This window comes from Pelecanus crispus, chromosome 6 (assembly GCF_030463565.1).
Source record: "Pelecanus crispus isolate bPelCri1 chromosome 6, bPelCri1.pri, whole genome shotgun sequence".
Taxonomy (NCBI): Eukaryota; Metazoa; Chordata; class Aves; order Pelecaniformes; family Pelecanidae; genus Pelecanus; species Pelecanus crispus.
Genome location: NC_134648.1, coordinates 50,269,497 through 50,289,581, shown reverse-complemented (window position 1 = coordinate 50,289,581; position 20,085 = coordinate 50,269,497). Strand labels below are relative to the sequence as shown.

Below are 20,085 nucleotides of genomic sequence, written 5' to 3'. Positions count from 1 at the left end.
TCCAAAAACAGACTATAAGAAAGAAGAAGGGGAGCATTTGCATCTCATGAAATACCAAGAGACTGAAATCCAATTCCTTACCCCTTTGGCTTTATTTTTCTGTTGAAATTTTGTGGAAACAAATTCTTATCTTTCAGAATATAATAGAAGTAATTTTGCAATCAAAATGAACAACATCCCACCTACTCATACGCCATCTAAGGGAGGAGAGAAAGGATTGGTGGTTGTATAGCCTGCCTTGCTAATCGCTACTTTTAAGAGCTGTACTCTGACAGACATATCTTGCAAAGCAGTGACAACTCATCCCACAGATGAAGAAGAAACTAGCAGAAATTCTTCTGTTTCTGCTAGTTAACAGCACCATCATTCTACAGAAAAACCCAAGGCATTAATTAGATGGTTTCAGAAAGCAGATCTGTCACAACAGCATGGATGTGTTTCTAATTTCGGCACATTCATTCAGATATGAGCTAGGAAAGGTAAGATGTACATTCCCACCTCTCAGCCAATCTTGTAAAAAAACCCAAACAAATAAAATGGAACTATATGCTCTGAAAGTATTTTTGCAATGTCTGCAGCTTCTAGGCATTTCCCTGAAGTATATAAATAGCAAGCAAAGCAGATATGCTCTAACAAAACATGAGCCAATCCTCCAACTATATTTGAGATATAACCATTGATTCTACTCCATTTATTTCTAAGCAGTTGCTTTTGCAGTATTGGATCTCTTCATCATATATTGTCGCTGCACAACCATCCTAGAACAACAGACTTGTCCTATTCATTCATTTGGCATGTGATCAAATGTATGGTCAACTATAGTAGCTTTAGTTCCTGAGTACTGTATTAATCAGATTTTGAACATAGTCTTCCACGTGACTTTCAAGAATCCTTTTTGGCAGGGCAAATGACATATCTAAATACACAAAGGGATACTGTGCCCTGAAAAAAAAAATACATACTGATGTTATTGAAGGTACTTTCCGAGAAATGTATGCCTGCCTGCCTGCCTGCCTGGAGAAGGTAGGTATCAGTTTACTACAGCTGTTATTACAGCTTCTTATCCTTTTATTACAGAAAAGGGTGGTTTTTTGGTCACCTAAAATTAAGGAAATATTTCAATAAATTCTTAATCAAGATAAAAAAATTAATCAGAGAATATCTAAAAAAGAGCTGAGATTCTAGAAAGGTGGTAGAGCAGCCCCCCTTCATACACTGGCCCAAATCTTCATTTCCAAAATTCACAATAGAACAGAACTGAGTATATGTGTCAAAAACACCAGCTGAGATTTTGCTGCAAGTCCCAAATGATTGTTCAGATCTGCAGAGTAAAGGCAGGGTAAACTCAACCCTGGTAGAAATGAATCAGCTAACTCAGGCCTTCTGTAAACTATTAGACTGAAGAAATAAAAAGACAATGTGGGACCCAGAAGAACACACAGAGGAGTGGCTGAAGTGACTACTTGACAACACTAGTATATAAAAACAGGTTATCCAAAGAATGAGTTTAAGCTATATTTTGAGAAATCATACTATACGTCAACTTGTGGCACTCAAGTTTGCCACACGCATTCAATCAAATCCCTCCCCAGGAGTCATAAAAGAGTAGTCTCCATTTGGAGCTGACAATGGTTACTAAGTTAAATGTTCAGATATCACTGGTGATAATGTCAACAAATGACAGCATACACCAGCATATGCATAAGCTGTTTTACAAATACAGTGTTCTTTATTACTGTAATTGTGCTTAGGAGAAATACAAGGCTGAGCTTATTTCCATCATCAGTACTTGTCAGCACTTGGGAGTGTACGCTGGAAGAAATAAAATTACAGTAAAATCACATTCTCCTTTTGGATGGGTACTGAACTCCTGGTTCACCATGGCACTTCCAGAAGCGCAGCACACCTGTCTTCTGCAGAAAGTAAATGAAATAATGAAAATACAGGATTATGTTTTAGATTATATGAGCTTTATAGGCAACCTGAATATCCTGAACACTACATCGATAAATATAATTTAAACACACCACACCACTCCCCCATCTAGTACTCGGTTAAAACTTGGAGAATATTTTTATCCGTTTCCCATACAGAACATTATCATATCATATACATGTTTCTGGCTAGGTAGCTACTGCGTTACACACCAAAGATTCTGTATTTCAGTGTGCACTAAATCTATTTCTATACTACATACTTGTGAGGTATTTAGAGATCATTTGGTATTTAGCGGTCATTTGAATTAATCACTCTGTAACCTGCATGAACAGTAGTTTGCAGAAAATTTTCTATCCCACATTTGGATTCTTCCTTCCAAATTCTCTTTCTTTCTCTGCCCAAACCATGTTACCATTTAATCATTGCAGAAGAGATGTGACTGTGAATAAATAAATGCCATTTTGTGAATTTCACTGCAGCAATGCAACTTTACCATCTCACTCAAACAGCAGGACTGTAGTGCAGGAGAAAGGATTTAATTCTGAAAGATGGTACAGGGTGGGAGCTGTGGTCTCTTTAAGAAAAAACAGTTGAGGAAGAAGCAGGAAAGGAGGGATGAGAGCCAGATTGCATAATTCTCAGTGGTACCAATGGGCCAATGAAGTCAGTCTTTAAAGCAGAGACTTATCAAAAGCTCTTTTTTTTCATTAGAGTTTTGCAGTCTTGGGATGAAAATGTCACTGGTGACTTATAAGAAGCAAAAACTAAATTAAAGGCCAATTTCTTTCCCCCCCAAAATTGTTATCTATGAGTGTAAAAGAAAGTACTTAGGCAAGACCAAGGGTGAGACAATTTTGTCTTAGCTGACAGTGAAAGTCTAATTAGACTGACAAATCTTCTGTGCTATTTTCCTTTGTGATATACACTGTAAGAAAGGATTTAGCCTGGAGCTGCACGTTATGGAAAGACATTAATCAAGATTATTGGACCCTCAATAGAAAACACAGTTAGAAGGCTGGAAAGCCTAATGGTTAAAATAAAAGGTTGAGAACCTTATTCTGAGTCATGCCAATGGGCTGGCCTCTCCATATGGATAACAGGCAGATCCCCTCTTCTATTTCTTAGAGAGAAGATTCTGCATATTATATATCATACACTGTCATTCTATGGCTGTAAGATTATAGCTGAAAACATCCACAAGTAATTTATTCTCATCACCTCCAAGCTACAGTTTGAACAATTTGGCAAGCGTCATTAGCCTTATCCTAAGAAGTTGAGGCATGCACTGGGTACGCAACAGAGCACACAGTTTCTGCCTCCTCATGGAGAGCATAACCAGATGTCCATCTGTCCTCCCAGAAGGGAGAGGAGAAGAAAAAGAAGATTTCTTTTTCACAGAAAACTGTCTGTGATTTTGGTCTTGGGACCCCAGCCATCCATGTCATAGGGCAGACATACTAGGGCCCTGCCCTAGGTCAGTAGGCCCGAGGGCCTCCAGAAGCTTATCTGGAGCGGTTCTCCTTAAGGACCCATGCACCAGCTGGGATCATATCTTGGATTTGCTGAACTCAACATGTTTTGAATGGAAGACTCGTGTATCACCATGCATGCTTTTCTAGACTAGCTTTACTTAATTAACTTCAAAGATATCTTTACACAAATCGTTTGAAAACTGAATGACCCAGCTGTGAACTGGACGGAATGTGCCACATGAGAGCATATGGAGAGTCTCCTAAAAAGCTTTGAGCAGTGACTGACTAAATAAATTCTGAGCATATAAGCAGCTGACATGGAAGTAGAAGCCAAGAGAATGAGTCTCACTTTACCTCGTTTTCAGAGAAGTCTCCCAAACCCAGAAATCCCTGAACTACTTCACTAATAATTGAAGCTGTGCTTTAAATCAGGAAATAGGGACACGTGAGATTCCAGGATCTTTAAAAATTGCTAATGAAGTAACCCTGCGAGAAACATGGCAGACTTGCAAGAATACAGCGTGGTACAGTACAGTGACTCTTATCTAATAGCAGCCTGCACAGTATGCTGCTGTACCACGCGCAAAAGCTAACAGCTTGTCTTTGAGGTCTTTGTAGGGTAACGTGGCAAAGCAGAAGTCCCAGGGAGGATGCTGTTATCACAGGAGAGTCTGGTGTGTCAGGGCCCTGAGACCGGCAGCAGGAATTTAGTACAACACATGTCACTTCTGAACAGACTGTAGTTAAATCCAGAACAAAACCACACGTGAGAAAGTCAAACCAGCGTTTCTACTCGGGGCAGCAAAGCACCAGCACCGTTTGCAACTCACTGAAACAAACACAAATTGAAAATCCTTTTTCTCGCTTATTTTCAGTTAACAGAAAAAGGTGAGTTCTTGTTATCTTCCTTCAAGGCCTCTGAAGGATATATGAATCACAGAAACATTCCTATAGGTATAGCATACAGTCATACATCTCGACTGTTTCTCACTCAAATCCTGCCTGTCCTCCACTGATCTGGGTTTCACTGCCTTGCAGAAATGCCGTTATAAATTTTAAACCAAAGTGAAGTTACAGACATTTTAAATGCTAATATCATTGCCACTGGGTATTTCCAGTAATATTTTTCTCTCAATTCCCTTTGTCTTGGTTGTTTGTCCAAGACTATATCCCATGTTTGGGATCTTCACCAACTGAAAAGCATGTCATCGGTCTGTGCATATGCTGTGTATTTTTAAAGCACTTCATTTTCCCAGCTGTTTTAGTCTAACTGTGCTCTAAAATACTTGGTGTACGTTACAAGCAGAAGAAATCTTTGCAGTTATTGTGCTCTTCTGTACTTTCTTAACAAGTGATGTGTAAATCTAAATCCTACTGATATTCCCCTGGATTTTGTAACATTTTGGGATTACAGACTTCATATTCTGCACAAGCGTTATATGCATTTCAAAAAGGAGAAGTTTCAGTTACTTACATATGAAAATGAGTAATACAAATAGCACAAATACTTCTAATGCAGTAAGAATAATAATCCTTTATCCCGATTCTTGCTATTTTGCATTAGATGCTTTACTTTTACTTGTATTATGCTTGGTATTTCTATGATAGTCCAGAACCCTTCTGTGCCAAGTAGAGTACACATGCATAATAAAAAGTACATTTTGAACCCAAGGAGTCTGCAATCTAAGCATAAAACAAGATATCACACATGGATACAGAAAAACGGATAGTAAAACCAAAAAAGTGACAATATTGATTGTCTTGATAAACAGCTGCCTTAGACCATCATCAGCCTAACCTCTGGAAACTTTTTGGCACGCATCATGATGAAAGGAGGGTTTCAATGGGATTGGAAAAATAACCTACTGTTGCCTTGTGGATGGTACCAGGAAGCAGATTCTTATGATCAAACCTAAGAAGTGCACAAAAAAATGCTTGAATCATGCTGATCAGAATGGGGAGAGAAGAGGCTAAACTGTGAATGGCCTTGAAAGTGAAGAAAAACTGTTTATTTCTGAGCAGAAAAGAGAAAACTGGAGTAAGGTAATAACTAACTGTATTTGTACCACTCATAGCCTTAGGTAGCTATATTTTACGTTCCCTAAAGAACAAACTTGTTCTATTAGATTTTTGCACCACTTAGATCTAAAATTGTAAGGAGGCTTGACAATGGTGATGTCGAACCCAAGCGAGATAAAATAACCATTAGGCATCTGAAAACCACAGCTGGAGATACTGCCCAAACAGAAAAAGACAATTTCTTCTCAGTTTCACCACACAAATAACACAACTTAAGCTGACAGAATCAAATTCTACCAAGAGTAAGGAAAATAGGTGAGCCTCTGTGCTGCGACAGCAATAAAATGGCCCGATATTGAAATGCAGAAAGTTGTAATGGAGGTACATATTGACCTTTATCTTTCTTTCAGTGGGTAGCATGAAGTGTCAAAGAGTTATTGCTTTAATATCAGCTGAGATGAGGCCATTTGTTGTGGTGCATGTGTATCCAGGAAATCACTGCTCTAACCATGTTTTTAGAAGCACTTTGACACTTTATTAAATCTTCTTGATGCTCTTTCAGCACACAGTGGTCTCTACAGGCTGACTGAACTGCCACGTAGGTTAGGCAGGCAGCTTTCTGGAAGAGTTCCTCTTCAAGTAAGCCAGGGTCATTTCCAGCTTGACCCAGCCTGCAAAAGTCCAGCGCTACTCTCCGTTACACTCCTATAAGCTAAACACAGTTCTGCTGCTGTAATTTACAAATTACAGAAAATCTCCAATAAACTAAATAAAATAAACTAACTAAATAAAATAAATAAATGAAGTAAAGCAGGATCAGGACCACAGACTTTATTCTTCTGGAGATGTAACTGCACAAAGATTTTCTCTAAAATTAGAGCTAGCCACTGAGAAGGAACTGTAATTCTTTCAAAGTTTATGACAAACAGTGACCAAACCTGGGGTAATTTCCCCTCATTTAGCTGAGACTATAAATCACCTACTGGGTGTTTGAGGCTAATAAGTCAATCCCATTCCTGCTGCCAACTGGATTTACAGAGTACCAAAGGGGTCAATGTTAAACCTTGGCTTGGAATTAATTACTCTAATAGTTGTAATTTCCACTGCAGCCAGAGGTACCTCACAGAATCACAGAATGGTTGTGGTTGGAAGGGACCTCTGGAGGTCATCTGGTCTACCCTGCCTACTCAAGCAGGGTCACCCAGAGCCAGTTGGCCAGGACCATGTGCAGATGGCTTTTGAATATTTAGAAGCATGGACACTCCACAACCTCTCTGGGCAACCTGCAGCAGTGCTCAGTCACTCGCACAGTAAAAAAGTGTTTCCTGATGTTTAGAGGGAAACTCCTGTGTTTCAGCTTTGTGTCCATTGCCTCTGGGCCTGTCACTGGGTACTACTGTCATCTTTATACCCTCCCTTCAGGTATCTGTACACATTGATAAGATCCCCCTGAGCCTTCTCCAAGCTGAACAATGCCAGCTCCCTCAGCCTTTTCTCATAGGACAGATGCTCCAGTCCCTTAACCATCTTAGAGGCCTTTTGCTGGACTCTCTCCAGTAGCTCCATCTCTTTTGTACTGAGGGGCCCAGAACTGGACACAATACTCCAGCTGTGGCCTGACCTCCTACACAATTAAGAGGATGATTTTTGTGTTTTCTTATCCTAAGTGACCAGGACTAGATAAAAAATAAAGAGAATGGTCATATTTATACAAGCACAAGCACTAACTGATTAAACCTTCTGAAGCAAGCATGCAACTTGTATGATTTCAAAGTCCTTGACTTCATTAAGGTCTTCTGTTCCAAGCAGCAGAAATTGTTTCAGGAAAGCAGATGGAATAATTTAAATTTTTTCTCCAACTAGACAACAATATAACTTTCTCTGGAGGCTTAATAAAGTCAGACTCCAATCAATAATCACTCGCCAGTGTCTCAGCCAGTGTGTGCTGGTGTCAATGAAATTATGTCGATTTCTACAGGATGAGGTTCTGATGCAAATAAAGATTTTAAAACAAATTTTTCATCCTAGTTGATAAGATGATAGTAGGCCACTGAAATAAATAATTTTCAAAATCTGATCCACTGCTCAGATTGGTTATATACATAATTCTTTTCTCTGCACAGACAAGGAGAGCCAATTGAAGGTGTTTATTTCTAATCAATACCATATTCTGGGTGCCACATAAGTGGTTCTAAAACCACTGCATTTTTAGGACTGAAAACACTATATTGGCACAATTAAGCTGGAACATCTGAAATTAATTTTTTTGTAGGAATGATTTTACCAAAGACGCTGGAACCGCTCTATGTTGGAACATCTACATTTTGCAAGAAACTGATCTTGATAGCGTTCCTTTAGAATTTTCTACAGGAAAGCTATAAAAGGAAAATGAAAAATGGTTCTACCTGGAAGTAATGCTCCATTGCTTTTCTCCCCATTATGAACTTCACTGTTGCAGCAGTACATACTGTCATAATAATGAATAACCATACACCCACCCCCCGGTTAAGCTTTGTGACTCTCTTGGGAATACATTTCTCCACATGTGGAACTGTGGAAACATGGTTAAAATCATGTTCTCATTCACATAGGGGCAATCCTACTTACATAAATGGGGTTGCACTAGAACAGGAGCAAAATCTGTCCCCATTATCACGTACACGTGCCATAATAATTCATCCAGCTGTTTGTTCACCAACACAGGAGGACAACATTTTGTGGTGATTTATGCTATATAACATTATTAAAACAGTTACATGGAGCATGATTCAGAGAACATGGCTCCCACGAACTTACAAGTGAGCAGCAAAACAGCAGACTAATTAAGAACCCAAGGAAATGCAGAAGACTAATTGACTCACCTGGATGCTGGGTGGCGAACGATTTTTTCGGGTTGTAGTGGTGGCCATCGTAGTTGTGGTTTCCATGACTGTAGTAGACATTTCCGGTGGCACAGAGGTTGTGGGTGTTGTTCCCAAGATGGAAGGGACTTCCCCAACGAGTCGGACACTTCCATTAATTTTAATGTTGGGGTTGTTCTCCGCTGCCATGTTCAGCACTTTCAAGCCATTGTAATAGAGACCGGAGAGCTGGCCTTGGAAGAGACGCCCTCTGTCCTTCCCTCCTATGGCTATTTGCGCCTGGGTGTTGAAGATCGTTAACTGTCGTCCTAGTGAAGGGGGGTGAATAACATTATTGCCAGACATTTCCTTTACTTTGTATCCTACATTGAGTCCTGGCCAGAAATGACGGACAACAAAGAAGTAGATTCATTCTTGGTAGTGTTTATGATGACTATAGAAACACAGTATGCAAATGGACTGCCTAAAGCTCATAAATAAGGAAGATTAGCCTGAAAGCAAGAACAGCTAAAACTGAACTTCATACTTCAGCATCCACTCACGCATCAAAACTCTGGAGGAGCTTTGACTCAGTCAGAAATTTGAACCCACTCTTTTAGAGTTGGAGTAATTTTAAACTAAAAATAAGGCTGTTTTTCTACTGTCAATTCAGAATGCAGTACCTGTCAAGCTTTAGCCCTTAAATAAACCTTCTATTTTGACTGGTCAAAGGATGGGATTAACTCATAAAGCCACTTTTAATAATGCAAAGGTTTTAAGGGGTGGCTTGAGGACAGTAAAACATCAGAAAAAAATGATGGTGATATAAAAATTGTGTAGGAATCTTAAGACAGGATCAGTCATGATCTCCCACCTGTAAATTTTGTGTTGTGAAGGCTCACAAATCTAAAACCAAGAAACACCAAATGCAAACATTTGTGATGTCTCTGAAAGAGCAAAGTTTTTGAAATAGCGAGAATAACATAGAGCTTCAGAATGGGTAAGCCCCAGAATGCCTTACATGTGACTGCCCTCTTACAGACAGTGAAATTCAAATGTAGGCAGGTTAAGTGGTTTACTCAAGGCCACATCTTGAGTGTTAGGAGTTGTCTAATATCATATGTAATGAAAAATATATTTATTAAAATTAAATCTTGTAACAATTGCCAATTCACCTAGTTTTGCAGGACACTTAAATCACATTCAGCCTGGACTGCTCTATAAATCTTGCTTATGTCCCAGGCTGCACTAGGTTGACTATGTTAAGAAATAAATTGCTTCATGCAGTGCAAAGGCAGTGCCTATAATTTCACTGTTCCTCAGAAGATTAGGGGCATGCCACCTGGAATCTGTTGAATTAACAGACAACCAGACTGGGCAGAGCTCAGAAGGGTTATCAATGCAGCATCAAGTCAGTCATCATTCAAATATCTCCTGTGTTTTCCCATTTCTGTGAAGTTTGCAACACATGTCCCCATCCCATTCCCGCTCCCCAGTTCTCACTCACCACTTCCTCTCTCTAGTCCACCCTGAGGAGAGGTGCAAAATGCCACCATGTAGCAAAGCATAGCCTATAACCCACTGCTCATTCCTTCATAGCCAGTGGTAAGAGTAGATCAAAATATGAGGGGGAGCTCACCAATTTTGGTGGTCGTCGTGACGGGTCTCGAAGTCAAGTGGTGATGCGGTGTTGCATCATCTTATGGTGACAGGATGGACCATGGGGAAGAGAATGGGGACAAGAGAAGAAATGTATCTGAAAGGAGTTCCTGTCCCCAAAGAGGGCCCTAGCTAACTAAGTGAAAGTATATGGAGAAGTGTAACATATGGACATGTGGAGGTGGGCTGCACATCCCTTGTGCTCCTCACCCACAGATTTGTAAATGAAACACTAGGACTTGATCAGGGTGGAGTAAGTGCATTGATGAAGAAATGAGAAATAAAATGGGGTGTATCCTTCCCCTGGAAAGTATTGAAACACCTGATGCAATATTCTGCATCTCAGGAGGTTTTAAACTTACCAGAGGCAACGTATGTCTATTAAAACATCAACAAACATGCACTGAAGCCACACATCCTCAGCAAGTGAAAACAGAGCCTTTCCTCTTGTCTATAAGGAAAATAGGATCCAATAAAAATATCTGTCAAAATATTCAGCCCTCTCAGCCCAGCTCCTGTCTGAGCTAGAGGAAATGGCAGTGTACACTGTAGAAGGTCAAACTCTTGTCATATACCACATCCTCAGAGCTTGCTTTTCTTCTCTGTCCTGTTGTGCTTTGGAATTTTTAATGGCTATGCTGTAAGTTCTTACTACACCATTTTCCCTTCTCCTCACATGTTCCCTCCCTCTAGCACTATATTTCTTTCTGTCCTGTCCTTGCCCCTACATACCCAGACATTTCACTTGCTACTGTTCCATCCTTCCCACCTCACTCATGATAGAGTGCCAAAAGGTGGAGGTGAGATGAGTAAAGAACAGGGAGTTATTTCACTAATCTCAAGATGTTATCCCTGAAAATGGAGGGAAGGTATTGACCATTCAAAGCTTTCCATTTCCATTCTTTTCTCCCCTTGAATCAATACTGTATCATTTTTCAGCTTTTACCAAAGGGACAAGGGGTGGGTGACGACAGCACAGCTTTAGACATATCTGTCATATCTCTTGCTTTACTTTCAAGAATGAGAAGTTAGTATATTAAGGCTGAAAAAAAGATCATGTCTCCATTTCTGGGCCTTCATCTGCATCTCCTAATGCTGAAAGAAAGTGTACACCAAGGAGGTGGTCCCACTGCAGTAAAAAAGGAACTCTGATTGTGTGTTTTGGGGTCTTCCTTCTTTGTTAAGTGGTCTTCCAGTCCAGGATTCATGCAGTGCACCATACAGTTAATGCTGGAGACAGCACTGGTGCTAGAACTGTGTTTGCTAAAAGAACAATCACTTGTTGGAGTCACCTACAACCTGTCATTCCTCATTCTTCACTCTACGATGGTGTACACGTGTGAATAAAGAGAACAAGGAAATGCACATGGAATGAGGGAAAACTGTTGAAAGAATATACACTTAATTCTGCCACCATAGATCTCTTCTAACCATTCTTTTGATGATATGGTTCTGAAGCCCTTACTTGCCCTAAGTAAAATTCATTTTTCCCACTGAATTTTATTGAGGAACTGTTCACATTAGTAAATTCTACTAGGTGTGTAAGGGTTGCAGACTTGCAGTCCTTCTTTTCCACAGAGAACTCTTCCTACTGCTATTTTAGTGTCATACTGGAGAAAAATGATGAGCATATTTTAGGTTTCTGAGGTGTTTCATAAATATTCTGAATAGTTCAAGCTCTCGTTTCTTTGTTTGCTCTCTCATTGACTTCTTCATTTGGAAGACTGAAAACCAATTAAAAATATCACAGAGAAATCCTAGTGAAGTGTAACTTCTCCATAACACTAGAAGAGATTTGGGCTTGATTTTGCAAATCCTAATTCACACTAATAGTTCTGCTTCAAAAGTACAGTCACTCACATCAATGAGACTTCACATGTAATTAAGAGAGATTTGAAGAATTAAAGACTTCCAGGATCAGTCCTTTTGATAAGATGCTTCTGGGTCTTTATTAGCTCATCCAATTGAAGAATAGGCAACATCTGCGCCTTAGCAGACATCATATATTCTGCTAAGGAAATCTGCTGGTTTTATGACTACTTAAGTTGAACAATTTAGGACTAGTACTTCTTTTTTTACTCACATACGTAATCTCAGTGAAGTTAATAGTGTTTAATGTTTTGCTTATTACTCATATAATTCAAGATTGTAATTCTGGGCTCCTCTTAAAAATATTTTAAACCAATTTATAAAATTACCCCCCCCCCCCCAAAAAAAAAACCAGTAATGATGCCACTTCAGAAAGATGTTGCATTATATTTCTTTTCCAAGAATGAACTATTTCATTGTTACAAATAATGTAACAATGGTACCAAAGAAAGACCAAATCTATGGCATTCAAAAAAGTCAGTCGAAAATTGTTTCATCTTACCTCACTCAAGCCAAGAACTGATATGGACAAGACAGCTATTCTATATGCTGTCTCTTTGATGAATCTATCTACTTATCCATCCATCAGTTCATCTTGTTCCATTTTGATAGCAAGCTACCCTTTCACTCATCATCTTTATAAAGTCTTCTGACAGAAGGTTTCCATGTTACATTAATTGTTAGATGGATGAGCAGGTCGGTGAACAGCTAGGTAAATTATTCATTCTTCTTATTTTTTAATTTGAGTGGTACCTAAGTTGCTGAAAACATCTATCTACTTTGGAATGAAGGAACAAAGCTATATTGTCCCAGGTGTTACACTGCACAATTTCATTCCCTAACTCAAAGTGTGAAGACTGATTTTCCTTTCACTTTAGTAAAAACACGGCTCTACCCTTCTAGCCTAAAAACATCCAGTGCTTTGAGAGTGTCTGAATGCTCAAACATTGTCTCTTTTAGCCCGTACTGCATGTGTGATAGTCTTTTAACAAAGCAACAATATCCATAAAAGGTAGACTTCAGTTCAAAACTTCAGGATGGCTTACAAATGAAAGTGCCTTGGCATGCTTATAAGCTCAAACTTGGAGAAGCAGTGACATAAAATAAAAGATTTGGTGGAAAACAAACAAAAAAAAACCCCAAACCCAAAAACAAAACAAAAAACCACAAAAGAAAACAAGGTGGGTTTCTCAAGCACATGAATTGCATCAAGGAATTAGACATGCATCTGTTTTAACAAAATTGAGGCAATCATTGTCTTTAGTGTTAAAGGGACTTTAGCAATTCAAACTTACCAAAATTATCCTCTTTTTAGTGTTAAGCTTTATTTTTTTTATTTTAGTTTGATCTTGTAAATTAACACGGCAACCCACTGAGACTCAATAAGCATTTTCTGTATACCTTTATCATAAAATTTATTCACAGTTTAGCTGAATTAACTGTTCCATAAAACCTTGGTGGTCAAAAAATATTTCTGTTTTAGTTACACAAATATTTTGGTCTTACATTCACAAATACTTTAGCTTTAGTTACAAACATTATACCATTGTAGACCAAACCTGAAAAGTGGGCAACACTATCAGCTCTCACTGAAGTCAAGGGGAACTGAGTGTGCACAACACTTTCCAGGATCAGACCCTTCACATAAAAATATTTTGACTGTAGTTAACCACATCCTTCGTGACCTTAACTTAATTCATACTGGCTAAATCAATTTGTTAATTCAGCTGAGGATAGAAGTTTGAAACAGAACATAAATTATATTTTTCCAATCCTACAAAACATTGGTTTTCCCTCTGGGAAAATTTAACAACCATAGTCTAAGCACAGAAAATGCAAGATTTGAGTTCAAAGGTCACCCCCTTTTATCAGCAGTACTTTCTTAAAAGGAAACAAGAGAAGATTGTGTTCTGCTCTTTCCAGACATCAAGGCAAGGAGTCAGTTATAGTGATTTTTTTTGTTTAAATACCACATTTAGTATAGAGGGAGAAGATCTTCCTGACTTATGCTCCATTGTATTATCAAGAACCCAGTCCAAACCCTGCTGAAATCACTAAGAGTTATTCTGTTGTCTTCAGCAGGCTTTGGAATGCGGTCTACATCAAGATTATTTTTTTCCCCCCTCCAAATTCTTGATAAAAGAACATTACTGTTCTGACACAAGTCCCGTTTCAAGAGGTCACCGAGTGTATGCAGAGCTCTCACTCAAGCCAGCTGGACTTAGGCATTTTAACAAGTCTGCTGAACTGAGGCCAGTTACTCCAGGGAAACCCACAAAATTAAGTAGCACTACCTGAGATTAAGTTAGGGAAGAATTTGACCCATAACTTCAACAAATGTAACATTTGAGTGTTCAAACTGTACTCCAGACATAGTATAAGAGCGACAGAACAATCATCTTTCTCTGTCTCCCTCACTGTAGTTTAAATGAAAATGTTAAAAATGTTTAATTATCTTAATACAATTAGGGAACACATAGCCATCGTGGCTAATCAGACTAATGAGAAAAAAGAAACTTAAAGGAAGTGGTTTAACAAGTAGGTTTGAAATTTTTTAAGAAAACTTAGATAATAAAGATATAAATGTAGTTTAAAACCAAATCAAAATAGGAAAATCATGCAGTGGTTAAATTGCCATAATACATGTTGTTGCTCTTCGCTCTTCTTCTTTGTTCTGTTTTTTTAGAAAATGTCTCCTGAATTTTTGCTTGTTTGTTTGTCATTACTATGATAGCAAGCTTAGAATTTCGTCCCTTTAACTGCATTTTAATAGCAATGTATTATAGCATGATTTATCAACATATGGCAGGTGGAAGCTGACACAAATTATAATGAAAATTAAAACAGTCATTTATGCAGCAGGCGATTATAATTTAAGAAACATTTATTTGCAGGCTTTAAAAATGAGGGTTTAGAATCAAATGGGTTTAAAATGAAAGTTTTAATGACTGTTACCTTTTTCCTGCAGCCACTCCTCTACAGGCCGGTTATATTTGAAGGGGATTTTCTGTTTTACCATTTGGAACCGTTCACTATCAGTGTTGCCTTTAAAGTTTAAAAAACAGCTTAAAAACAATCTGAAAAGTCAATGAAATAGTTAAAACATCCTAGATTTTTGGGGTTTTTTTATGACCTTATTTAGCTATAAATAAATAAGTGCGCGTGTGTGTACATATATATTTGAAAAGAGAGACATTTATCTTTAGCAAGGTGGAGAATAGTTATACATCTAATTGCCTGAGGTTCTGGAAGGTCAAAGAAGTTAAATCCTATGAAACAGATATCTCAGATTCTCTCCCCTCATAGTATCTGTTTATCCAGATTGGTTAGAAGGCATGTGTAATTTTTCTGGGACATGAGACCTTGAGTGAACTCAGTGACATGAGTTAAAACATTTTGATCAGACTCTAGGTCTGATTACAGAAGGACATGGCACAATGTATCAGTCACACAAACACACAGTTAGTAGTATTTTGATAAACCATCTCACAGTAGTAAAAGACAATTGTTAGGACTAGAAACCCAGTAAACAGAAAAAAAGGAATGGAAGAAATTATAAGAGACTGATGCTGAAAGGATGTAATAGAATGAGTTTAAAAACCTTAAGAGTGGGAAGATAGAAAAAAAAGGGAAGTAAAATTTAAGAAGAAGAAGAGCTGTTAATTAACAATACATGAAGGCTTGTGTCCAGTTACCAAAGACTTGGGCCTGTTGCCAGAAGAAACAGAAACTTAGAAACTCATTTAAATGAAAGCAGAAATAATTACCCAAGATGTAAATTCTGGCAAATGCAGTTCCATTGTTCCGTGTTGATGGATGACAAAATTATCCAGTAAAGTGTGTTTTGGAGGAAAGCCCTTATCACTCACACAGTACAGAAAGGAACAGGATTCATACAAAGTCTTTGTCCAAATTCCCTGGCTACTGAAAAAAATTGTACAGGTCAGACAGGTTGGGCCAACCTCTAGTAGAAAGGAGCAGCTCAGTTTGACGGTGTTAGGAGTGACAGTAAACAAGTGCCATCATTCTGCTTTTTCACTTTCTTCAGCCATAGGCACTTTCTGACTCATTCTAGTTTTTTGCTTCATATATTATTTTTCTAAAAAACTCTTCAGCCAGATAGGCATAAAAAGAGTGGAGTGCACCTTTTACAAACTTTGTTATAATATTGCAGAAAACTAGGGTAAGCCCCTAGCTTACTAAAGTAATGCTACCATAAACAGGACTTCAGTAGATCAGTAGTGCTCCAGTACATGGTTTGAATAAATGGCAGTCCAAGAGTCAGCAACTGCTCTGCATAATTTGCAGTACTGCTTTTAAAATCCCACATATAAATAACCTTATGTGGCTTCATATTTATTTGACTTTCTGAAACAGATGCTGGAATCTTTTTTTAATGTAAAGACACATCAAGGAAAAAAATATATATGACTAACAGCTGACAAGATGCTCCACCCACTCAACAGCAGATACTTTCATACTGCAAGCAATATGACTGGTAAATATCTGTGCTTGATCATCCTTACTGTCTAACTGTTCCTGTATGAGGTACCTGCTGACCACAGCTATCCTCTCCAGCATCATCTTGTTACTGCTGACTTCCTGGGACAAGTGAGAGGCACTATAGCGACACACCAGCTATAATCCCACAAGGATTCATATGTAATAAGGCATGACCTAATCTTAAGGGGTATTTGCAAAAATAATTATCTGTATCTCTTTAAGTCCAGCTATAAGGAAAACAACAATTTGGATTTGAGTTAATATCTCCAGCTATAATGATGAATATTTAGGAGCCTTGCCACTTATTTGGGGCAACAGGCAAAAAAAAGCGAAAACATTTAAGAAGAGCTTTACTGGCCTGAGTACTTATCACCTTCCTGGAAAGTCTTCTACTTTTTCCTTCCATGTAACAGATTCTTGTGAGAAACTGCTATTCCCCATTGTAGAAAGATCTAATCAAGCACTACCGGACACACACTGATGTACTAGTTTCTCTGTCCCACTTCAGATGCCTGCCATGTATAATTGGTTACTCAGATAAACTAGAAGGAAAAGATAAAATATTGGAAACACACTCTGTCAGTCATTCATCAAATAATATAAAACCATGTACTGTGGTGGCTTGGAGTCACTCACAGACATTAAGTTACCTTTAAGTACATTCCCAGTTCTCATAATTCATATCAGTACCAACAAAAAGTACCAATAGTCAGTTCTGTACTTCTATGAATACAGATTCATAAACATAAAACTTGAATCATGTTCAGTGCGGGATCTAAGAAAAAAATTTATAAAAAGCAGCTGATGTAATATAAGAAACAACAATACCCCGCCCCCCCCCCAAGCTAGAGACAGAAATATTAACAAAACAATGATTTTTGATCTGTTTATTAATAATAAGCTGAGGACTAATGTAGGCTGGGGTCATGCAGGTCAGCTGTTTTCCCAGTTTCTTAATCTAAAGGATAGGTCCCTTTCCTGAAAGTTCTCCCGTTCTTTTAAGCCTAAGGGAAGTTTACACTCCCAGGAGAGGGAAGCAGACCTGCTGGTTTAGGGAGAACAGAAACAAAAGTAATTGAGTCACGCTCTCTACAAAACAATTTCTTTTTTAAGATCAGTTAGCAAGGCATTCTTGCTTATGCACTAGACCTTTTCTCAACACACAAATCCATGCTGTTTTTCACCAAACCACCTAAATCTCATAAATGCAATCATAGAAATCCTGCATCTCTTTTAGGATACTTCTGGTCTGTTGCAGTGTGCCTATTTTTCTGTGTGTAAGAAAGGAATACTAGGTCCTGAAAGACACTCAGGTGGTGTTTCAATGGGACTTAAAAACCTGAAGTTCTTGTGAGCTCCTAAATTTCGCTGTCAACCCAGACTTGAACACTTAGTGTCTGCCACTACACCTGTACTGCACGTGATACAGAAAGATACGGTTTCAGTAGAAATGGAGGTTATTCCCTACTTTACAGAGTATGTTCTGAGTGACTACTTCTGGTTAGATGAGAGTGCATTGAAATCTTAATGTTGAAGGGCAGGAACAATTTCTATAGGGCCAAAGAAATTCTATAACACACTTATTTGGAACAAAAACCAACACTGGCTTCATTCGGTATGTACATAAGCAACCTTTTACTGGCAGCAATGAGATCTTTTTTCAGAATAAAGAATGATCCACAGTTCATAGGAACACAAGAGTCAGCCAGTGGCTGGCATGGAGTGCTTCTTCCTCTATGTGGAGGGCTGACTGTAGAAAGGAAAAAATATAGTGGATTGAAATTTCTCATAAGTAGGGCATCTCACAAGAACAGGACAGCAAGACTAAGGTAAAAAGGGAAGTGGGACAATGAAAGAAGACATGACAGGTAAAAATGGGTTTCTTATAATACAGTCCTAGACCTTCAAGAAAGCCAGCAATGACAACTATTCCCCACCACATCTTTAAAGACTTTTTTTAAAAAAAAATCAGATTTAATTTAATTTTATTGTTATTATTAGGCTGATATACTCAGCAAGATTAAAATCTGTATAAAAATCATACCTTTAAAAGCTATGAAAAATTGAAGGACATTAGAAAATTCAAATAGGTTTAAATTGCAACATTAGTACCTGATCTATTCTTTTTTGGTTTGTTTTTAAATTTTATTTCAGACATTAGTAAGAATGATTTTAAGAACTTGTGCATGAGAGTGTTTTCACTGATATACCCAGTTACAACATTGAGTTAACAAACAAGGTTTCCATTCTCAAGTGCTTGGGACAGTCAGTAAATATCAATAAAAACATACAATTATTAAATTAATATTGACTTTGAGTTGTGCTTTAAAAAAATGAACACAGCATTTGATATGAAAGTTCAAAAAGGAAATATCATGGTTTGCAACATGAAGTAACAGAAGTTCAACATGAAATAAGCTCATCAGACCTCTGACAGCTGAGCCACAATGTGATTAAGGGGAATTCTTGTCCATTTTCACACATGGAAATTTTCAGTAACGATCCTTTTGTGACCTCAATGCAATGCCTTTCTAGAGCTGAATGATACACATGTTCAAACAACCCCCTCATGCAAATAATCTAGACCCTGCCTTTTTTCTCTTTAAGTCCAGCTCTGATTCAAGGCTGTACCTCAGAAAAGAATACACAGGATAAAAAGAGCCATTTAAATTTATTTTAGAAAATGTGCTTAATCCGATAGTTCTTTTGCATTCAGAATCAATGTGGGTCTCAAAGGTCTGCAGGATATAATTATAGTAAAATTGTGTTGATTGGTTTTGCTACTTGTGATTTACTAATTATTTTTCCTCCCATGGGTTCTAGCCACTTAAATGACACAAGTACCAATAGGAACCGCTAATTTAAAATAACCTTCCTCTGCGTAATAAATTCCTGTATATCAATGTGACATATGATCTGATTCACGACTTAGCTTCTTGTAAAGAACTGTATCTCAGAAATGCATTCATAGAATCATAGAGTCATTCAGGTTGGAAAAGACCTTTAAGACCATCAAGTCCAACCATTAACCTAACACTGCCAAGTCCACCACTAAACTGTGTCCCTAAGTACCACATCTGCACGTCTTTTAAATACCTCCAGGGATGGGGACTCAAACACTTCCCTGGGCAGATGGTTCCAATGCTTGACAACCCTTTTGGTGAAGAAATATTTCCTAATATCCAATCTAAACCTGCCCTGGTGCAGCTTTAGCCCATTTCCTCTTCTCCTGTCGCTTGTTACTTGGGAGAAGAGACCAACACCCACCTCACTACACCCTCCTTTCAGGCAGTTGTAGAGAGCAATAAGGTCTCCCCTCAGCCTCCTCTTCTCCAGGCTAAACAACCCCAGTTCCCTCAGCCGCTCCTCATAAGACTTGCTCTCCGGACCCTTCACCAGCTGCGTTGCCCTTCTCTGAACACACTCCAGCACCTCAGTGTCATTCTTGTAGTGAGGGGCCCAAAACTGGACACAGTATTCCAGGTGCGGCCTCACCAGCGCCCAGTACAGGGCGACAATCACCTCCCTGCTCCTGCTGGCCACACTATTCCTGATACAAGCCAGGACACTGTTGGCCTTCTTGGCCACCTGGGCACACTGCCGGCTTATGTTCAGCCAGCTGCTGATCAACACCCCGAGGTCCTTTTCTTTTCCCCAGGCAGCTTTCCAGCCACTCTTCCCCAAGCCTGTAGCATTGCATGGGGTTGTTGTGACCCAGCTGCAGGACCCGGCACTTGGCCTTGTTGAACCTCATACAGCTGGCCTTGGCCCATCGATCCAGCCTG

General features: G+C 38.7%; 1 protein-coding gene across 30 annotated transcripts in view; it reads right to left on the bottom strand.

Annotated features, from left to right (window-relative positions):
• The window catches only part of NRXN3 (neurexin 3), a 1,006,895-nt gene that overhangs the window by 101,737 nt on the left and 885,073 nt on the right, over window positions 1–20,085 (bottom strand). For 8 of the 30 annotated variants that reach the window (XM_075711860.1, XM_075711870.1, XM_075711871.1 and 5 more), the window contains 2 exons: window positions 14,753–14,842; window positions 8,279–8,598 (listed from right to left, as the gene is read on the bottom strand). In XM_075711860.1, coding sequence (XP_075567975.1) covers window positions 8,279–8,598; window positions 14,753–14,842 — 410 coding nt within the window. Of the gene's footprint in view, window positions 1–6,008; window positions 6,012–8,278; window positions 8,599–14,752; window positions 14,843–20,085 lie in introns of all 30 variants that reach the window. The other 22 variants (XM_075711855.1, XM_075711878.1, XM_075711866.1 and 19 more) reach the window with 5 other exon arrangements.